This window comes from Heliconius melpomene, chromosome 20 (assembly GCF_056956725.1).
Source record: "Heliconius melpomene rosina isolate 202511_hmr_F chromosome 20, ASM5695672v1, whole genome shotgun sequence".
NCBI classification, from domain to species: domain Eukaryota; kingdom Metazoa; phylum Arthropoda; class Insecta; order Lepidoptera; family Nymphalidae; genus Heliconius; species Heliconius melpomene.
The window spans coordinates 12,030,216-12,052,650 of record NC_140408.1 but is presented as its reverse complement, the minus strand read 5'-3'; the positions used below and the strand labels follow the sequence as shown (position 1 = coordinate 12,052,650).

The following is a 22,435-nucleotide window of genomic DNA, read 5'->3' as shown; positions in this document are numbered from 1 at the left end:
TCAATTTCTAGTCTAGAACACATAATTATATCACTTAGAGCTTTGCAAGAACAACATTGTAAAATGATAAGAAAATTATACGAAAATATTAGGTTGCATTAATATTAGCACAATAATATTGCCAGATTTTAGATATTAGTACAAGTTAATACAGTTGTCAATTGAATTCCTACTCAGTCAAATATTTTTACATTCAAAATTACATATTTTAACTTTAAAGTTGTTCTTGCAATACACTATTTCTAGACATTAAAATGATATTGAATGTTGTTTACACATAATTATCAAGTAAAATATTAAGACTTTTACTATAAAAAAATCATAATTTTACTCTGACTACGGTTATGATTTTATTAATATTTCATCTATAAGTATAAACAATAATTTTGTAAAAACTTACAATCCCTGGAGAGACATTGTCATGACCATAACTTACCAAAACTAGTTTTAATTATAATAAACAAATAGATAAATACCTACATTTAAGTGTAATACAAGATAAATGTAATGATATATTTAAAAAATTGTTTTATTTCACATTAAAAAACCTTATTTCATATTTTACCTGTAAAAGGGTAGGGAACGTAGAAAAAATAAAACTTTAAAGGACAATTATGTAATTTTTTTAGCATTTACAACTTTTTTAGCTCACATTTGAGATTTTTACTTTCATATTGAAATAATATAAAGTATAAAAATGATTCGTCTCATAAAATCCTTCCGCTTACATTACTTTTGTACTTTAAAGCCTCGTTTTGCCTCGTTACTAGGGCAAAGAAATGAAAATATTTAATATTGTAATCCTCGAGTAGGAATTGGACCAATAAATGTGGTGTTGATAGTCACACGCATGTGCTTCTGATTCTGTGTCATAGAAATAGATCGAAATATAAGATGATCTTTATTAAACACTGTTATGTTATAGAAAAGCAACTCGATGTACCACGCCTATCGTATTTTTACTGAATGTCAGCCGCTTAAGGTAAATGGGCAATCGTAGCGCATGGAACTAAGCGTGTGATTTCTAGTCGATAATATGAAATAAGTATTTAATAAACGTGTAAAAAGAGCAGCTCTTAATTTTAATCAAAAGAGGTTTCTTATCGCGACTTTCTTTTTGCCATTTTAATAACACGCACCACTACTAGTGCACGTATGAATATAGGAAAAGAGAAGCCGGGTGGACCGTGCTCATCCCAGAATATTCTGGTGCTCAGAATATTTACAAACATTAAAATTACCCCGAAAAATAAAAAAAAACACCGTTTACACGAACTTATAGAGAATAGTTCAAAGGTAAAGTCCAGCCACCAAACCAAAAAATATCTCTATAATTAAGATTTATTAGATTTTTTAATTAATTTTCCCAAATTTTCATTACCTTAGAATTATAAATATATTTAAAAAATGTATATAAATTTATAATAAATAAATAAAAAAAAATAAAAATATTTTAATAAAGAATATTACATACATACATATATACAAGAAACGCGCGAAAAACATAACCCTTCCTTAGCAGTCGGGAAAAAGATCACTATACAGAATATTTACATCACTCTTTATATTAATATAAAGAAAACGTATATATGTTTTAAAACAAATAGAAGTTTGTTATCTGTGCTTATAGTCTTGTGACATTTTTTCTATCTAGCAACAATAGTCATTAATCATCAATGTCAATTAAATTTTACTAATCAAAGAGTACGTATTTCGGGGCTTATTTTTAAATAACTTAATTTGTAGTATAAATTATTTAATTAATATTAAATAATGTCGGAAAATAAAGATGTTGACAATAAGAAAAACGACGCAGACCCCGAACTCGACGACTTATTGGATAGTAAGTTTAAAATAACCTAAATAAATATGTTACACAACTTATTCTATTATTAATATTATAATTGTCCTTCTTTACCATTATTTACATATACGAGAAAGAACTTAATATCAACCACTTTGGTTCCAAAAAAGATTATATATCATATATTTAGTTCACTACTTGTTCTGTACTATTAATAAATTTAAAGTATTTAAATTATGTAAACTTTGAACTCTATGATGATAAGTAAAAAATTAAAGAAGAGAAAAGTAACAATTTACATAGTATATTTCTTGTATTGAATCTAAATTATTATTGTGTTTGAATTATTTTAAAAGCTATATTTTATATTTATTTATACTTTAAATAAAAAATCTTTAGTTTTGTTGCTAAACATATAAGATATTATTTTGTTATATTCTTTTGTTTTTGTGTCTTTAAAATAATAGATAAAAACAAAGTTCCTCTTTGACACTCATATTGTGTTATTTATTTGTCGTTTTTATTTTATTCAATCACAATAAAAAAAATATTAATATCTCATCTATGGAAATCGAACCTGCAACCAACTTACAGTCAGATACTATCCTACAGTGATATATAACAAAATTTTCTCTGTTTAACGCTATGCTCTTAGCTACTAATAATAAATATTTGATTGTGTTTGTGGCACTTTCATGCAAGAACAACTAAACTGAATTCAATGAAACCACAGTATTATAACATACTGTAAACTTTGTCTGATGGTTAACATGACAGTTATGTGTTTCATTCCCACTTGGTGGAATAAATTCATTTTCATCACTCTGGTAATAAAACGAAGTATGATATGGTGTTTAGTGTTGAGTGACAGAACTCTATTGAATTAAATATCTGGAAATTGGGTGATATATGGTGAAGTATCTTAACATTAGGTCCCCTCTGTCTACTTTGCTATAAGGAGATGAAGCATAAAGTTGTTTTTTAAATATTGTGTTTTCTTTCTTTCACTGAAATAGAGCAAATTATCTATAATAAAAAGAATAAAAAGTCCTATCTAAATACACAAATTTATAATTTCCTTTTACAATAATAATAATATTTATTTACAAATTTGATAACATTTTATATTGATAAAATGCCTAAAGTCTAATGAGGCTTATCACTTAGTAATTTGTTCAAAATATATATTTTTTATCCTCTTTCCTTCCATTATTAAGCATTCAGAAAGAATTTTGTGATATGAGATTGTTTAGCTGTAAGCAATGGTTGTGGGTTTGATTCCCAGTTGAGTGAAAATGAATTATTAAAGTGAGGTGTTAATTTACGCCACACATGCCTTCAAAATTGGACAGTTTATGGAGAATGAGAAGAAATGTCCTAACACAAGGTTCCTCCTGCCTACCTTGCTGTATGTGGCATACTGCATACAGCATTAATTTCTCCCGATATTTCTTCCTACAGGTGCCTTACAAGACATGACTAAAAAGGACCAAGATTCTAAACCAGAAGACAGTGGACAACAAAATATGTGGAGTGAAGAGTTTATTAAGGAGGCCGCCGCACAGTTTGAAAGTAATATGGCAGCCATATTGGGTGGATTTAGTGGTGTTCCAGGTAAAAAACGAGTACATATATTAGGTGCCGCATGTCGTCTATCAGAGCGCCAGAACATAAATATAAATTCAAAGTAATTCTTGGGGCCTCGCTAAGTTTCGCCGCAGCCCGCAATACGCAATGCCTCCAGAATTTGGCAAAAAGTGTCTTAAGTTACTAACACTAGGCTCCCTCTGCCTACCCTGTTCCATTGGGGATACAGCATAAAGCTAAAATAAAAAAAAACGTAAGCGTGAATGTAACACAAGGGCTACAATTTATGTGAATAATTTGTATAATCTGGCTATAATATACAAGTTTAAATAGGTGAAGCTGCATGTGGGTCATTAATAGTAACATGATAAATTATGTTATAAATAAATATTTGTTTTCTTTATTTTCAGAGGATCAAATTAGTCAAGAGCAAATAGCACAAACATTTTCAAAAATGGCAGGTATGTATAATTTTTTTTAATATATTTTTTTTAAATTATATGATTATTTTAAAATTATTTATGGAGGCCATCGTCACCTCACTGTATTGATTCCCATTCAGTCAAATTAATTTGTATGTTTGTTCACATTTATCTCAGAAACAAGTTAACTGTTTAATTCCTGTTTACACTATTATATTTTTGCAAGCTTTCCTTAATATTTAATTTTTGTTTTATTTAAATCGGTTCATAAATAAAGTTGTATCTATATGGTATTTTGTTCATCTAAATTCCTCCAAAATTGTTATTCTGTTTTCATGGCCCTTATTCCAACTATGAGAAAATGCAACGTCATGTTAAGATAAATGAAAGAAATAGATAATGTGTAACACTAACTATTCCCATTTGATTGAAGTTTTTAATAACATATTTCTTTAATTTCTCAGAGGCAGCGGCCCAAGTATTGAAGCCTTCAGATAATGTCAATGAACCTACACCTACCGATCCTGCTTCACAGGAAAAGATAGACGAGGTATGTATACTTTTTTATAATTTGACGCTGTATCCTGCACATAGCACTAGGTTCCATAACTAGTGTTAAAACACTCTGCTCCCCATTTACCGCTGAGTTGTTTAGTGTGACCAAAACGGGGAATTTAAAATGTTAAATATTTTACTCAGTAAGTAAGTTTTAGTCACATGCTATGCTACTGCGAACAACAGCTTTTATATTTAACTATCATTATTTTCTTCAGGTTTCCGCAGCCATATCACAAACGCTACAAAATTTGAACACAAATTCGGAAAATCTACAGACGCCATTTTCTGAAGCGGACTTAGCGAACATGTTCAATAATTTTAATCTTGGTGAAGGGAATCAGGTATTTGAAGTATTTTTAAGTTTAACACTGTTTTTGTTTAACACTGTGGACTAATTGTTTGTTTAATACTTGTTTTATGTAAATATATAATTAAATATATGAAAAAACCCCTCGCTCTGGTAACAAGACAAAGTTGTGTTCCGCCACTTAACATGTAATGCCTCTATTTGGCAATGTGAGAGGAACAAACACTAGTTACCCTCTGTCTACCCTGCTGTTTGCGGGGTATAGCATGAGGTTAATAAAAATATAATTTTTTCCTTGTTATTTATTAAAAATTGCATTTAAGCACACTCATTGCAGAATTTTTGTGACTTTATTTTTTTATTTCTTTTTACAGGAAGGCAACATGTTTTTGCCATTCATGCAAGGTATGATGCAATCGCTTCTATCGAAGGAAGTTTTGTATCCATCTTTGAAGGAATTAGTAGATAAGTATCCAAAATGGCTGGAAGATAATAAAGGGAAAATAGAACAGAGTGAATATGAAAGGTAAGTAGTTTTTTTTTTCAGCTTCACGCTCTATCCGCCGTATGGCAAGGTGGGCAGAGGAAACCTAGTGTTAAGACACTCAGTTCCGCATTCATTAACAATTTCTTTTCAGTTATTTTTGAGCGGTGAAACTACTCTTTGTATAATGTTAGTTAGTTAGTTAGTTAGGTAGTTACCAGAGGCATGAATTGGAAATGTGAAATATTTCATTCTTCTGAGTGGGGAACGAACCATGTGCCACGGCAGCCTCCATTTTTTTTAACTTGGCCAATATATTCATTAGCCGACCTATGCTGCTTCGCCCACTTGAACTATACGAATATTTATTAAATATGCTTATGAAATTAATTTCAGGGGGTGAATTCTAAAAAACCATTAAACACATGTTCAATGAAATATTTTTAGAAGTCTGAATTTATTTTTTTATAAAAAAATCTGTGGCGATTTAAAGATTTACTGATACAAACTTCCAACCCCTATTTCATTCCTTTAGGGTTAACATTTTTCAAAATCCCTTCTTAGAGGATGTTCACATTATGAAAATAAACATTTGTCTATATTTTACGTTTCTACCATTAACGGTTACGGCTGTGCGTGCCTAAAGATTATAATTATATTATACCTATAGAAAATGATTTTAAAATTTATTCCATTAATTTAATAGTAAAATGATTATTCATTTTATCCATAACAGAAAATCATATATGGAATAATTATCCACTTTAATTATAGGTTTGAAAAACAACAAGACTTAATGAAGAAAGTATGCGCAGAATTAGAACCGGAACAAGAAAGTGATCCAGAAGATGTGAAAAGGAAAAGATTCGAATCTGTATTGAAAATGATGCAACAGGTGTGAAGAATATACATATTTTTTAGCTTCATACTATATGTATGTTACCTATATTTGTCTTGTTAGAGAGTGAGAAATCGAAAATGTTAAATAATTAGTTTCCCCGAGTGGGAATCGAAACCAGAACTGCCGCTTTATATAGTTTAGAACAGTGTTTGTTTTTAGATTTGCTCCTGCAAATCTAAAAACAGCATGAAATTAAAGAACACAATATTTTTTTCATTAATTCAATATAGTTGTTTTATTTATTTCAGATGCAAGACCTAGGTCAACCCCCCACAGAATTAGTGGGAGACATTTCTGTACCCCCTGAAGGGTTTACCGCACCCCCCGCACAGGATTCGCAATGTTCGGTTATGTAGTACGATCAGAAGTGGTTATAATTGGTTATTAATCATTATCACTGACTAGGCACAGTTATAACCTATCAATTGATTAATTATTATGAATGTTTATAGTAGGTTATAACCAGTTACAGCCTTTGGGAGCGATTATAACTGATTATAGCCGATTAAGAACGGTTAAAACAGATTTTAAAAGATTATAACTGTTTTAATAGATTATAATATACACCGTATCTAAACGGTTGACTGGCTATAACCGTTAGTGAATGACTACAATTGTTTTTAGTTTTAATATGACAAAATATATTGATTAATTTGTTTTTTTTAGTCTGGTTAACACAGTGGTTGTAGGTTCATGGTTCAACTATCATTAGATGTAATTTTATTATAATAATCTTTTATTATAATAAAATTACATCTAATGCAGTGTAGTGTATATTGCAAACATGAGAATATTTCGGTAAATTTACACTCCGTTTTTTATCGGAAAATGAAAAAGTGAGTTGTTTTAGTATTTAATAATTAATATATTTTGTCATAAAAATTCTAAAAACAAGTATATGTATATTAATATATACGGAATAAATGTTTTGATCGAAACAAAATAGTTATATTATTTTATGATTGTACTGAATAAATAAATAATAATAAAATGATGTGATTATTGTTGATGAAAAAAGAATACCAAAGTGTGATCGTTTCCTGATGATTTTATGATTTTTTTGCACAAAAACTTTATTTATTGGAATTTGTTGGAATAAATTGATTAAATAATGTATTTCTTAATACATGTACATATTAATACTTCTTTTATTTGCCAATTTTTACTAACTGATGCTTTGTATATAATTAATGAATTATATAATGATATATCATTACTTATTGATTTTAATGATTATACCGATTTGTTGATATTTTAGGTTGTAATTTTTTTAATAGATTTGTAATACGATATAATATATTTGAGTAGTAGAAAGAATATTTTTTTTGTTAATTTCGTCTTTCGTTAGTATTATTTGTCATGTTTGACAGAATGTAAAGAAAAGTCAGAAACTATAAACAAATAAAGTAAAAGGAAAAAAGTGAATGCAATTATTAAAAAAAATAACTACAAATTCAATTGTTTTGATAATGTAATTTATTTCTTTCTTGTAACTTATGCTTATTTTAATTATTATTATTACAATACTATTTATCATTATTCTTTACTACTTTCTTATAGTAACTTAGAATTTTATTTTAATTTTGATAATTGTCTATGCGTATAATAATGAAAGTTATATTTTATGGAATATTTTTCAGATATTTCAGTCAGAAAATTATTTAATATTGAAAAAAAAAATCAATTTACCCAAGTACATAAAACAAAATTTGAATTGAATGATACAGTGAATAATTAAATGGAAGAAAATATTGTTTTTTTTTATCATTTTATTTATATGTATGTCTTTTATTAGACTGTGTTAAAATAACTTATGTTAATAAAATTATGTTTTAGTTGATTTGATTTTTTTTTTGCTTTCTATTATTTATTAGGTTATGATTTTTTTGTTTTAAATTGATTTTAATACATTTTTACTTCGGTTTTTTGAAACGGACTCGTGGTTGCTTTTATTAAAAAAATCTTATATAATATGACTAGCGGACGCGTGCAGCTTTGCTAGCTCACTTAGGGGGTGAATTCTAGAAAACCATGAAACACATGTTCAAAGAAATATTTTTAATAGTCTAAATTTCTAATTTTATAAAAATCGGTAGCGATTTAAAGATTTTTCCATATAAACTTTCAACCCCTTATTTGCGCCCTTAGGGGGTGAATTCTAGAAAACCATGAAACACATATTCAATTAAATATTTTTAAGAGTCTAAATTTCTAATTTCATAAAAATCGGTGGCGATTTAAGAATTTGTCCATACTAACTTTCAACCCTTTATTTGCACCCTTAGGGGGATAATTCTAGAAAACCATAGAACATGTGTTCAATTAAATACTTTTAAGAGTCTAAGTTTTAAATTTTATAAAAATCGGTGGCCATTTAAAGATTTTTCCATACAAACTTTCAACCCCTTATTTGCACCCTTAGGGGGAGAATTCTAGAAAACTATGAAATACGTGTTCAATTAAATACTTTTAAAAATCTAATTTTCAAATTTTATAAAAATCGGTGCCGATTTAATTTTTTTTCCATACAAACTTTGAACCCCTATTTCACCCCTTTAGGGTTAAAATTTTTCAAAATCCCTTCTTAGTGGATGTCCAGATTACGAAAGAAAACATCTGTCCAAATTTCAAGTTTCTACGCACAGCGGTTACGGCTGTGCGTGCGTCTTACCTCAGTCGGTGAGGACAAGTCCTTTTATATATATAGATTAGTATATTTTTCTTCTTGACGCTATCGTGGCGGAAAATGAAATTTTAACTGTAGTTTATGAATTTTTATTCAGGCTAGACAAGTATACAATTTTTCACAGCACACTAAGGAAATAATTGGAAAGCATTTTTTTTTTGTTTTAATGCCAATGTTAAGACACTCCGTTCACTTTGCCCAATTGCATATTGAGTGGCAGAACTACGCCGCTACTCCAAAAGCGACCTGTTGTTATACATAAAAAAGAAAATCTCTGCAAACACTATTATCTACATTAATACAAAAATATCCATGTATCACAAGAATTTATTCAGACCGATACACTGTCTTCTGCTTAATATTCAAAATGACAGTTTTTATTCCAATTATTGGAAAAAATAGAGAAAAATATTTTATATGACAATAGTATAAGCAATAGTGCAGCGGTTGGATCAACCGTTAGTGATCACCCGAGGCTGGTTTGGGTTCGCTGCAAGCTGGGGATAACAAGAGTATTCTTGTTAGCGGCATACGAGCCAGTATCCTCAGCTCCATTAGGCGAACTCGAGGAGATTAGGGAGAGTGTCAGGGACATTTTAGGTAGCGTATGAAGAGTTTGATAACAGTACACGAGGTGAAAGAGGTGTGTAGAGGCTGTAGCGTTTTGCGACTACCCGACTAGAGATAAAGCGTGAAGCTATGTATGTATATAAAAGAAATATGTCGATGTACCTATATTTAAAAAATATTGGATATACATATAAAAAAATGAAAATTTTTGAATTCAATTATGTTTGAATCTTACTCCCTAATAATCTTAAACCCTATTCATTTGGCATTAGACAAAATGTAAACAAAGACATACTGTTTCTAAAACTTTTATGTAACTTTTTTATTTAGTCCAGGTTTACTCAAATGTTAAAATATAAAAAAAACAATATAACAAAAACTCTAACTAAGCTAGGTCATTAGTAAACTTAAATTTAGTGGTTATTCCTCATTAAACTCGCTTTCAAAACGCTAATCTATTGAGGTAGACTATCTAAAAATATACACAACTAATTTATCACTAACTATTATAATGACTTATAATAGGTATATGTGTATAAATAAAATCAAACACACCGTGACAAACGTTTTTCATATTGAACCTGCTAACACTGTCATACTAGATCAAACCCTTCATACCAATTGAGGAATTCGCACTGGATTCTAAAAATTAACTTAACAGAAAACTTATATTAAAAATTTCGCGACAAACGCTACAAATTTAAATAGTCCAATGTAAATTAATGAAAGTAGGAAGTAATGTATTAACATTAGTTTAAACTGCTTTTTACGACCTTGAGGTATTGTGTCTACGGGATCTTTCAATAAATATATTCTAACGCCCATTACGTATTTTTCCATATATTCTTCCCATATTAAAGATTCCATATCAAAATTGAACATTTGCTTATCCGTTTCATCCATTTCTTTGTACAAATTTAATGTGTTTCCGTTGTGAAATTTCCATTCCCGCTGAGCGAAGTAAGCGATGACAGCGGAGAATTTCTTTATTTTGGCGTATGCTTTTTTTAATCTGAAATTAAAGTGTCAATCTTCAACGTCATCTTTGTCATAATTAAGTTAGACTACTAGAATAATAAATTTTTTGAATAAAAAATCAAATCAAATCAGCTTCACGCTGTATCTCGCACACAGCACCAGCAGGGTAGGCATTCCCTTTGCCTAGTGTTAAAACACTCCGTTCAACACTTTCTGAATTCTGGAGGCATTGCGTATTGAGGGGCACAAGTCAACGTCGCGCTTTGCCTCGACACCAGAGCGAAGAAAATGGAAATATAAATGTAAATTCCTCGAGTGGAGATCGAACCCACAACCGTCGCGTTACAGTCACACCTTGTGCCGCTGCGCCACAACGGCCTCATTTTTTGAATAATTTAATGCTAATTACTAATAAAAGAAAAAATTGTAAAATAACTATGATTCATTTTGCTCAAGAAATGATTCTTAAATTATGAAATGATGCTTTAAAACTTTGCATAGGTTTGCATAGGTACAAGTTACAACACAAATAACTGGTGCTAATTGTTTCCGGAACAACAAAAAACTAATAAATTTAGTTGTAAGTTTAGTTGTAAAATAAAGTAGAAAATATTTTATTTATAAGTCTATATGTAAAATAATAATTAAAAAAAAGATTCAAAATTCGATACGAACCGTATCGAACCGTACTTTTATACTTACATGGGCTTTTTCCCAATGATCACAAGAAAGAAATCTGTTATATACGCCGGTATCCAGTGGAGGACGAGAAAATAGAAATTGTATATAAATTCATAAGGTGTTATCAGGCATAGGCACATCCATATAGCTTGAATCGATGGCACTCTCATTCCGTACACTTCAATGTATTTCATGAATAATTCTGAAATGAGAGATATTGTGTTATTTTGGGGGATTTTGACTTTTGATTATTTTTTAGCTTCGCGCTGTATCCCGTCCATAGCTACGAGCGTAGGCAGAGGGAACCTAGTAATAATGCATTTCGTTCCCTTAATTTATGTCAAATTTTCGAGACATTACGTGTTGACTGCCGGGACTCAACGTCACGTTTTGCCTTGCTCTTGTTACCAGAACGAGGAAATAATTTATTCACCCAAGTGGGAATCGAACTCGTCGTTGGCCACTTAAAACCTTAAAATAATTATGAGATGTTAGATGAGCATACTGGACTGAGTAGTCGCCTCAGTTCAACTGTTCCTCTATTTATTTATTTTCTTTTACTCCCTATTTGAGTTTATAGACTTTACTAGACTAGACTCTGTATCCAACATTGCTTATACAAAGTAAGTTGTCCTAAAAAATTGCATTAAATATTCCTTACTCCAAGTCATAGGATTCTGCTCCGAAGAAACATAATTATAAGTAATCGGCAAGTTATCCACTGGAGCTTCTTCATGGTTTCCCGGATAGTCTCTTGCCGTCTTCCAAGCGGTTGCTATACATCCGTTTACTACGAAATCGCCGGGAACCATATCCGCTATCACTGATGGATTGCAGAGCACCACGTGGAGAATGCCTACACCTGCGCCTACAACTACCTGGAAAATAAAAAAAAATCTCTTTTCTGTTATCTTAACCTAACGCCGCTAAATATTTTTTTTCCCAAATATTTGTCATACATAAAAAATACTTACTCCAGTAGGTCCGTACACATTATCTACCCAACCTGGTACGGGTTCCTGCGCAGTTGAGATTACTGAAAACAAAATCAATTTGAACACATATTATACGGTATACATATTATAATATAACTTTTAGCTCCACGCTGTATTCCGCATATACTAGGGTAGACAGAAGGAAAGTTCCTTAAAACGTCCCCCAGGCACCGCCTAATTTTCGAAACATTAGGTGTGGAGTGGTGGAATTCAATATGTTAAAAAAAACATCTATTGAGTGAAATTCAAACCCCATAGCTGTCTTGTTTATGCTATTAGAATAAGCTTTGACCAAAATGACAATATTGAATGTTATTGGACGTTACGGAGGCTGACATGATGTGCTTATGCAAACTGTTATAACGACCTTATCTAAGTATGTCGTGACTGAAGTCGTCTCGTGGTGCGCTCGCGGTGCGTAAACTATGCTTGTATAGCGTTGGTCGTTGACATAATGTATACAACTATGGTTCTGAGATTAGTAAGTGTGTATTTTATGTGCCAGCTCTGGTGTATGTCCGTTCGTCTCGTACGGGTATGGGGGTTTTATGTCCTGGAACTCCGGTATATGTTGTAGTCTCTGCCTATGGTTCCTTGTTTGAACACAGAAAACACTCGAGACGCTACTGCGGGTGTGTGGCACGCGTTTTACTAACATATAGGTCAATTTGCGGTGGTGAGCTCGATCCAACGAGGATATAGATCTCACCAATCAATCAATATCAAGAATCACCATTCTAATATCATTTTAATATTTACAAGCGTAACAAGTACCTTAAAATAACCATACACAAACGTCCCGGAGGGCTCAACAAATACTGCTGAAGAAGCGGTCTGGTAGAAATACAGGGTGTAGGGGCGGGGCGGTGGTCTTACGCTTTCTTCATTTTATTATAATCATCACCAATTTTGGTAAAGTCATTAGCCACCTTTTTAATTTTTTTAAAGTTTGCTTGGAAGAATCATCTGTGATAAGGCCGCATATGCACACATTAAAAATCTTTACTTGTATTTTTATGTATATATTGTGGGGTTTAATGACGTCATAAAAAAATTTACCTATAGACGGACGGAACACAGCGACGGGCAGACCTTGAGAATATTTCCGCACAATATCCTCGGCTGCCGATTTCGTGTACGAGTATGTATTGGGGAATTCGCCTAATAACCTGAAAAGGTGCGTAATTTATATTAAATGATATATTTTCTAACCATACGCTGTATGTGGAACACTGCGTCTATAGTCAAGAAGAACATGTTCACGTTCCGCTGGGTCAAGAAGATCACTCCTTCCTCGAATTCCCCTTCTGAGTCACGTCTTAGGGTTATTTAAATCCGAAAAGAAGGAGAGGTTAAAGTAACTTTAGACACAGGCCATCTTATGTATTTCAGAGAGAGAGAGAGAGAGACCAATTATCTCAAGTACTGACTTGAGATAATTGGTTAGGTTTGTGGTGCATAAGACTACCTGACAAAGTTATAGAAATATCAAGTGTGTCGACAAGGGCTACATTTGTCGGCAAATTTAATATTAGGTTTTGGATTTTTCCTTTATTTAAATTGCAAATTGTCACGCCGCCAAATTTCAAAATTGATGATAAACAGGATAGTAAGTACCCTATAGATTCAGATCGCGCGCCGAATTTTTGCATAAACTAGAAGCTTATTTTTATCTGTGCTCCAAGGGACTGTGATCTAGAATATTTGTTGCTAATTTCAACTTGATATTTCCACACGATGCTGATGCGATAGATGCTCTTGATAGACAGATGGATACAGTAAAAGTCTATACTAACCCAGGTGTAATACTGGCTAAGGTTTCCTCATTTATGTTGTCCACAAGATCAATAAGCTTGTCGCCAGGGAGGTTACTGTCGTAGAATTTCTCATCAATTTCTCTTAATGGGCAGTTGCTAAAATAAAAATCATATTAAACAATGAATAACTATTGAGTATACTGCATAATCTAAAGGTACATACCTACTCATGCGCACATCGTGAACCTTTCTTTTACTTTTACCTGTAAGCCGTAGAAATATGTAGATGGGCACGCAATTTGGTACAAGAACGAGCCAATAGTAAAATTTCTCTAGTTCCCCGCACGTTGATGGCGACAGCTGTCTTTAGTGCTTCATCAAAACGAACTGTTGCTGCTCCGTGAAAGATGAATTCTACCTTAAATTTAGATTTTTGTATTAAATAATATGATTTTGTATTTTTGTCATGCTTGTCCGTCGTGCATAATAGGACATTTGTCCGCTTCCGTAGACAAATTACAGCGTTGGGTTCCAAAGAGGATTTCAGACCGAATCCGCAATGAAGAGACCTAGGTTGACCTTTGAGAACACAGAATCGATAATACTGGACGAAGGTCACGTCAAAAACATGAGGAACTCCGGAAGACATTAGGATGTTAGACGTTAGTGGATGAGACTGTAACGTTTGACGCTCCTTGTCTCTGACCACTCCGAGTATGATAAAAGCTATAAGTTATCAAAATAAGTATACATACTTCGTTAATAATTTTATTTCGATCGTCTTCGCTTATACCTAAATCAGGCTTTCCCATATCTCCTTGGATGATGCCAATTTTTTCCATGAAGTCCGGCATTTGCTTCCTCAATTTGTCGTAGAGCTGTCAACAATTAGTGTTATATTATAATTATATTTTAAACATAATATAATAGATACAAACAAACATATAGAACAGAGAACGAATGAATTATTTAGAGTGAGTTAGCACTAATTATCTTCCGTCTACACCACTTTTTGCGGGATACAGCGTGAAAAAATAGAGCAAAAAAATTGAATTAGGGCCACTATAATTTAGGAAGGTTGGGAATGTGATGGCAAACCCGCGTGCAAAAAGCCCGTTTTTCTATAAATGTTAAATGCTAAATTGCTGCCTGTACATGGAAAATATGTTTATAGAAAAAGACAAGGCAAACACCCGATGGTTAATAATCACCGCTGCACATAACCCCGTGTAATACCAGAAGTAGTGCGCACGAAAAACGACAAGTATCAAGACCTCAGTGAGAGCATATAGTCTATAGCCGATTGCATGTACTCCGAGACTCGATCCGTTTCTGCATTACTACTGTACTTTACAGGCAAGAGTAGAGTCGGACACGATCGTTCGAGTCACAGAGAAAGTTAAATAGTTGTCCTTCAAAATTGGAAATTGACCCCGGCATGAGGTATAAAATTATGTCCTATTCTGTAGCTGGGGTATTAAAGATAGGCTGTGTCGCTCGGTCGGGGAAATCTGAGCCTCCGTCAGAAATAACAAGGCCCGTCGTGCCACCTCAAGATAGTGGTGGACGGCATTCAGGTTGGAACTAGACCCCTGATGTTAGAAAGCCCAAGTTAAGCATGGCAAGGGTTACCGTGTAGCGTACATTTTGTTTGCCTTGCCTGTACTATACTATGCCCACCCCAAAATTCGAAGGACGACCTGATCTTCAAGATGCATGGAGGAATCCTCCACCATCAGAGGAGCTGGTACGCTCCTGGGGTAGGTTTTTCCAAGTGCCACTATCATATTCCTAAGAGGAGTGGAGTTGGGCGCCGGAGCCCGGCATTCTCTAATGCGAAACGCGTGGCATAAAGTCACTACTTAACGCGAGTTTTAAATACCAGGGGTGGTAATAATCCGGTCGATTCTGCCCATACTTGTTGTAATTGCTGTTCAAATTTCCCTTGACAATTAGTTATTGTAAATGATTGTACCTGTTTAAAATATGTAATTTCTCCGCTCTACAATAACGAAGAACCTAATGTGTTGACAGTAGTTACTTACAACGTCCTCGAACTGTTCTTGCAATCTCGTCATTATTTCTTTATTTTTCTTTGGCCGCGTCAGTAGATACAGCTTTTTATTTTTGGACAGCATCTGAAAAATAAAATAGATACTTAGTTTCACGCTGCACCCCGTTGAGGCAGTTTTCGATCGACATTTGGCGCAAAGTGAGGAAAGGAGTGTTTTAACACTAGGTTCCCTCTGCCTATCATGCTCTACGCGGCATACAGCATGAAGCTTTATTTGTAATTACTTTATGTTATGACAAGTAAATATTTTTGCAAACTAACCTCAACAATTTTTCTACCATAAGTTTCCCCAAGAAACCAGTACCTCCGGTCAAGAAGATGGTCGACCCCGAAAACATCGCCTGTATCTGTGAATCCTCTATATTGTCCATGATGTGCTTGTCACTTTTGATGTCTGTTTTACTTTGTACCTCCATCTGGTGGACAAAAATAAGGTAAGTTTTTTTCATACTTCAGGTTAATGTTGTTAACTCTACGGCGACACCGGTTAGGTAGGTAAGAGGATACGGTGTGCCTGGGACATGGTCTTTTTAGTTTTTACTTACAATGATTGTGGGTCCGATTACTTTAATTTTCAAGAAAATGAAACATTTTCAAATCCTCAAAGTTCGGTTCGGAAAATTGGGCGGGGAGTAAGAAACGGACTGTCTGAACACTTACTGTACCTACCATACAATATGCGGGACAAATCGTGAAGTTATTTATTTAGGTTTATATTTATTAGTCAGTAGAGGACAGTCATAGCGCGCGCAGGGACACAAAGTGTGAATGTATGTCAAATGACTGGTTGTGTGTTCGATCTCCACTAGAAGAAAAGAAATACCTAGTTATTTAAATTTATATTTTCATTTCTTTGCTCTGGTGTAGGGGCAAAGTGCGGCGTTGAGTTCCGCCATTCAACACTCAATACCTCAGAATTTGGCGGCAAGTGGGGAACGGAGTGCCTTAACACTAGGTTCCCACTGCCACACACCTTCCGGTGTGCGGGAGACGGCATTAAGCTGATTCACATATTTATTATAAAGTCTAAATTTAATATTTTGAACTTTATAATAAAAACTTTTGGAGATAGCACTGATGGTACGCATTGAGTACGAACCGCATGGTTCAGGAGGTTACGCAATGACAAGTCCGAACGAGCAGACGACGTTTAATTGACGTTTTTCAATTTTCATACCATTTCAGACCTACGCTATCTTAGCAAAGCTGAAATTTTGAGGACTATTAGTCAACGCTTTAGGTTAAGACATTGTGTTAAATTATAAATAGTCGTAAGTAAATATTATAGAATAATTCCAAATTATTATAATAGAATACGTTTTATTTAATAATGTACTAGTGAACTTCGGCGGCTTCGCCCGCTTGAACTATATGAACACTTATTTAATACATTTATGAAAATATTGTCAATTTAGAGGGTGAATCCTAATAAACAATGAAACACGTGTTCAATGAAATATTTTTAAGAGTCTAAATTTCAAACCTTATAAAAATCGTTGGCGATTTAAAAAAAATTCCATACAAACTTTCAACCCCTATTTCATCCCCTCAGGAGAACAATATTGGAAATTCTCATCTTAGTAAGCACTTGCGGCCTATAAGAAATGTCCTTGCAAAATTTTACACTCCTAGTAACGAAGTTTCATACAAACTCTCAACCCCAAAAACAACCTCTTGGGAGTCGAATATTGAAAATTCCCATCTTAGCGAGCATCTACGTCCTATAAATAATTCCTATGCAAAATTTGAGATGTGGCACATGTGGTTTCTGAGATTTCGTGATGAGTGAGTGACCTTTCGATTTTATATATATCTATAGATTGATAATTTAAGAAAATAATAATTTCAAAAATGATAATAAAAATATATTTAATATATTATAAATATTATATTTTTTTCAATTGGGTTAAATATTTAAAAAAACTGCATATAAAATATTGTAAATGACATATCTTGTATTTTTTGTAAGCAAAAAATAAAATAAAAAATAATAATTATCTAAAAAATGTTTAAAAAAAGATTAATTATTTTGTTTTACTATGAATATTATGTAAAAACAAATAAAAATATATATACTATTTTACCTTCTTCATAAATTATGAGGAATGTGTTATGTATATAAAAAGATCACTTTACACGTAAAATTGTCAAGGCAGCCGGTCTCGCATCGGCTACCGACGGCTTATCGTCAACTACTGTACAATTGTGTCCTAAACACCTATATTTCTCAATTTCACGACCCAATTAAGATTCATCGTCGCGATAGACTCTTATAAAATTTACGATGTAACAATGGTCGGGCGTTCTTTTATTTCTAAATTTGTGCGTATACCTTAAAACTATTTTAATGGCCGAATATTTTTCGTATACTTAGTCTTACTACTTGGTCTACTTAATTATCGTATACTTTAGAACTTTAGATGTCACAACGAAACAAACTATTTATATTTATAGTTGATTTCTTACAAAATTAGTGCATACACCCCATTGTTAAGTGTATAGTATATATAGTATAGTAGGACATAAGCGTGCAAATGTAAGCTTAAAAAAAACTAAACGTATATACAAAGCTTCAGCTCAATCAGTTGAAGATATCTAGTTTAAAATTGAGCTCAAAGATTTCACCTCAGCACACATACATACATTGCAAGTTAAATAAAAGATTTTAAAATTGGCGGGAACCAGCCCGTTACATTCAATACAGCCAAAGAGGTTTGATTTTTTCTAATAATACATTCAAAATACGAAAATACTTCTGCCCCAGCCTATCTATATATATCAAATCGAAAGGTCACTCACTCATCACGAAATCTCAGAAACTACATGTGCTAGGAATCTCAAATTTTGCATAGGAGTTACTTATAGGACGTAGGTGCCCGCTAAGACGGGAATTTGCAATATTCGACTTCTAAGGGGTTGTTTTTGGGGTCGAAAGTTTGTATGAAACTTTGTTACTACAAATGATAGGAGTCTCAAATTTTGCAGAGACGTCACTAGGACGTAGTCATGGAGACAGAAATTAATAATAACATAGTTGACGCGGATGAAACCGCGAGCGGGCCGCTAGTTATCTATATATATAAAATCGAAAGGTCACTCACTCATCACGAATTCTCAGAAATTACACGTGCTAGGAATCTCAAATTTTGCTTAGGAGTTATTTATAGGACATAGGTGCTCGCTAAGACGGGAATTTGCAATATTCAACTTCTAAGGGTTTGTTTTTGGGGTTGAAAGTTTGTATGAAACTTCGTTACTAATGACATTTGTCTTTGTCATTCGTTACTAAATGCTAGGAGTCTCAAATTTTTGCATGAACGTCATTTATAGGACATAAGTACTCAGGGAGTCAGAAATAAATAATAACGTAGTTCACGTAAATATATAATTTGAATACAATGGGTATATTGACTACATTTTAAAACGTATAATATGCGCTTATTGTAATTTGGATTTAGTTATTTATTTTCTGTATTTCTTTTTATATTTTAGAATTTTATTTATATAAACCTCACATTGAACTCTTTGTTCCTGAATATTTTGGTTAAAATAAATTATATTGTGACGCTAAATCATCCACAATAGTTCAAAACTAAAAATTCATTTATATTTAATTCACTAATTAACATGATTGACGCAACACATGAAAATACGAAAATACACATGAAAATATTAAGTACTAGTGGCCCATGCGTGACTTTACTCCTTTCTTTTTTACATACTTAGCGCGGTAGTCATAGAGAACGGAGCGCCAAACGCTACGGTCTTTACATACCTCTTGCGCCTCGTCCACTGTCATACATGCCCTCCGGGCAGTGCCGGTTTTAGCACTACCGGCGCCCTGGGCGAAATTTTTTCGGCGCCCCCTAACTACATTTTAATAATATACAAAAAAGGGAATGGGTACAACGAAATAACCATCTATTAAAAAAATAAACAATGACAAAAACTAATAAAATGTCACTTCTTTGTAAACAAACGCTGTTATGACAGCTGACAGTGTTGTCACCACAGATTATGTAGCAAGCATTCTCACTAAAATCCGGTTCTTTACACGCTAATAATTGGATTTTATATATATATATATATATTCTTCTCTTGTTTTTCTGAATATCAAAACACTGCTGACAGGTGAATTAAGTTTTTGGATATATAAATTTATTTATTTTATCAACGTACTTAAACTTTATTTATTTTTTATTTTGTTTTTTATCTATATCAATATAGTATAAGTATTTTTATATAATTTTTTAACAATTTAAATTATTTATTATACTGATATATATTATATTTCTATATTTTATAATTATATATTTTACAATTATATATATATATATATATATATATTGCGCATCTATATTTTAATTATTTATTTATTGTTCGTTATGGATAGTAATAGCAGCTTCAGTGGTACAAATAATGATTCATTTCGCCACTGTGATTCGACAGCTTCCGATTGCAGTCTCTATAGCATTTCGGATCCTCTTAGCTCCATCCTTGAAAACAAGTTTAATAATTTCCCTAAAAATTTTAATGTTGTGCACATCAATGCGCAAAGCTTACCGGCGCATTATACAGATTTGCTCGACTCATTTAATTTAAAAAATATCCACGCTATTCTAATATCTGAAACATTTCTTAAGCCAGGTTTGCCATCTACTGCATTTCCCCTGCCTGGTTTTCACCTAATACGCAATGATAGGACTGAGAAGGGTGGAGGGGGAGTAGCCATTTACCTCCGCAGTCACATTCCTTTCTCAATATTACACAAATCTCCTTCTGCCTACTCAAACTCATCGGAGCATATCCTAATAGAAGTCCTTTTTGGCACTCTCAAAGTCTTACTTGGTGTATTTTACAGTCCCAACCTACATATAAACTACTTTGATGACTTTGAGGATCTGTTAGATAGATATGCCCCAGGGGCTGATCACTCCATTATAATGGGTGACTTCAACACATGCTTGATTAAGAGTGACTTTCGTACGAATAGATTAAAAAATATTATCAACAGTGCCAACTTAAATATTTTTCCTACGAACGCTACCCACTTCTTTCCTGGCTGTGCGCCTTCCTTGTTAGACCTCATGATTGTATCATCAACAGAACGTGTTGCAAGCTTTGGTCAAATGTCAGCTGATGCGTTTTCGTACCACGACCTTGTCTACCTGTCATATAAAATACGTCCACCAAAACGGAAGCCGACAGTTGAACGATGAACGATCTTGCTTGTATTGACTGGGATTGTATATTTAGTGCCGGTAATATCAATGACAAATTGAATATTTTTAATTCAATTTTGACAGAGCTTTTTGATAGTCACGCACCGCTCCGGCCTGTTAAAATAAAACATCTCCCCGCTCCTTGGTTAACTTCAGATATCAAGTTGCTTATGTCCAAACGTAATACTGCAAAGTCAAAATACAAGAAAAATCCTACGGACGCAAATCTGCAAAGGTACAAAACACTACGGAACCGATGTAACAAGGCTTGCAGAGACGCACGACGTAATTTTATTCTCTCGTCTATTGACAATAGCAATCCCGCAAAAACTTGGAAATTTCTGAACGCGATGGGAATAGGGGACCGGCGCACCAATGATTCAGCTACCTTAAACAACTGTACGGATTTGGACTCGCTGAATAAATTTTTTACCTCTGTCAATGTATTAGCTGATAATACTAAAGCAAGAACCCTTCACTCCTTGTCATCAAAATCTAATCCTGCAACAAAACCTTTCCTTTTCTCTCCTATTTCACAAGCGGAGGTTCGCAAGCATGTGTTGTCAATTAAATCCGACGCTACTGGGTTTGATAATATTAGTCGACGCATGATTCTTCTTACACTTAACTCAATTCTTCCTGTCCTGTGCCATATTTATAACTTTTCCCTTTCATAACGAATTCCCTGATGCTTGGCGTCATGCAATTGTGATCCCTATTCCTAAAGTACCTAACCCAGCATCTTTCTCAAACTATCGTCCTATATCCATACTGCCTTTCCTATCTAAGGTTCTTGAACGCATTGTACACGAACAAATCTATCTTTTCCTACACAATAACAACATACTATCTCCTTTCCAATCTGGTTTCCGTCCTGGGCACAGCACAGTTACAGCTCTAAATAAAGTCTGCGACGATATAAGATGCGGTTTTGAACACCAGCAAGTGACTTTACTTGTTCTGCTGGATTTCTCTAATGCATTTAACACAGTTGACTTCGATGTTCTATTATCTATTTTAAAATCTATTAACTTCTCCTCGAAAGCTACTGAATGGTTTTCCTCTTACCTACACGGACGCAGACAAAGTATCAAGCTTGATGGAAAAGCTTCATCAATTTGCAGTATAAACGCTGGCGTCCCACAAGGTAGTGTACTATCACCATTACTCTTTTCCATTTTCATTAACACTCTCACTCAACTCATATCGTCATCGTACCACCTTTACGCTGATGACTTGCAAATTTACACAACTGCAGCTGTAAACGATATACCAAATGCGGTTAGTGAAATTAATTCAGATTTACAAATCATTAGTTCCTGGAGTAAATCGTTTGGGCTCTCTGTCAATCCCAACAAGTCTCAGGTGTGTATATTTGGTAGCTCTAAACAATTGTCTAAATTACGTTC

The 22,435-nt window shown here is 33.2% G+C and overlaps 1 protein-coding gene and 1 pseudogene across 3 annotated transcripts; one reads left to right on the top strand and one right to left on the bottom strand.

Moving 5' to 3' along the window:
• Nucleotides 1-1,669: 1,669 nt before the first annotated feature.
• On the top strand, nucleotides 1,670-7,516 carry Pex19 (peroxisomal biogenesis factor 19). 2 transcript variants are annotated; one of them, XM_085204032.1, is made up of 9 exons: nucleotides 1,670-1,843; nucleotides 3,266-3,418; nucleotides 3,802-3,852; nucleotides 4,278-4,363; nucleotides 4,587-4,712; nucleotides 5,053-5,204; nucleotides 5,937-6,057; nucleotides 6,312-6,443; nucleotides 6,519-7,516. In XM_085204032.1, the coding sequence occupies exons 1-8, from the start codon at nucleotides 1,774-1,776 to the stop codon at nucleotides 6,417-6,419; spliced, it is 867 nt and encodes a 288-aa protein (XP_085060158.1). In that variant the 5' UTR covers nucleotides 1,670-1,773; the 3' UTR covers nucleotides 6,420-6,443; nucleotides 6,519-7,516. The 2 variants fall into 2 exon arrangements, with proteins under 2 accessions (XP_085060158.1, XP_085060157.1); XM_085204031.1 differs by having other exon boundaries at nucleotides 6,312-7,516.
• A 1,306-nt stretch (nucleotides 7,517-8,822) lies between these two features.
• LOC146528033 (fatty acyl-CoA reductase wat-like) lies at nucleotides 8,823-19,791 on the bottom strand (annotated as a pseudogene). The gene is made up of 11 exons (XR_014879140.1): nucleotides 19,580-19,791; nucleotides 16,066-16,220; nucleotides 15,776-15,868; nucleotides 14,486-14,608; nucleotides 13,994-14,148; nucleotides 13,770-13,886; nucleotides 13,033-13,142; nucleotides 11,953-12,014; nucleotides 11,640-11,856; nucleotides 11,000-11,180; nucleotides 8,823-10,331 (listed from the first exon to the last, which is right to left on the bottom strand). The product of XR_014879140.1 is annotated as a fatty acyl-CoA reductase wat-like (transcript).
• Between the last annotated feature and the right edge of the window lie 2,644 nt (nucleotides 19,792-22,435).

Bases quoted from the DNA above. Each gene is read 5' to 3' on its own strand.
- Pex19 (XM_085204032.1), top strand. From the start codon at position 1,774: ATGTCGGAAAATAAAGATGTTGACAATAAGAAAAACGACGCAGACCCC. The intron at 3,419-3,801 runs GTAAAAAACGAG...CTTTATTTTCAG, and splicing joins TGGATTTAGTGGTGTTCCAG to AGGATCAAATTAGTCAAGAG. The intron at 4,364-4,586 runs GTATGTATACTT...TATTTTCTTCAG, and splicing joins CACAGGAAAAGATAGACGAG to GTTTCCGCAGCCATATCACA.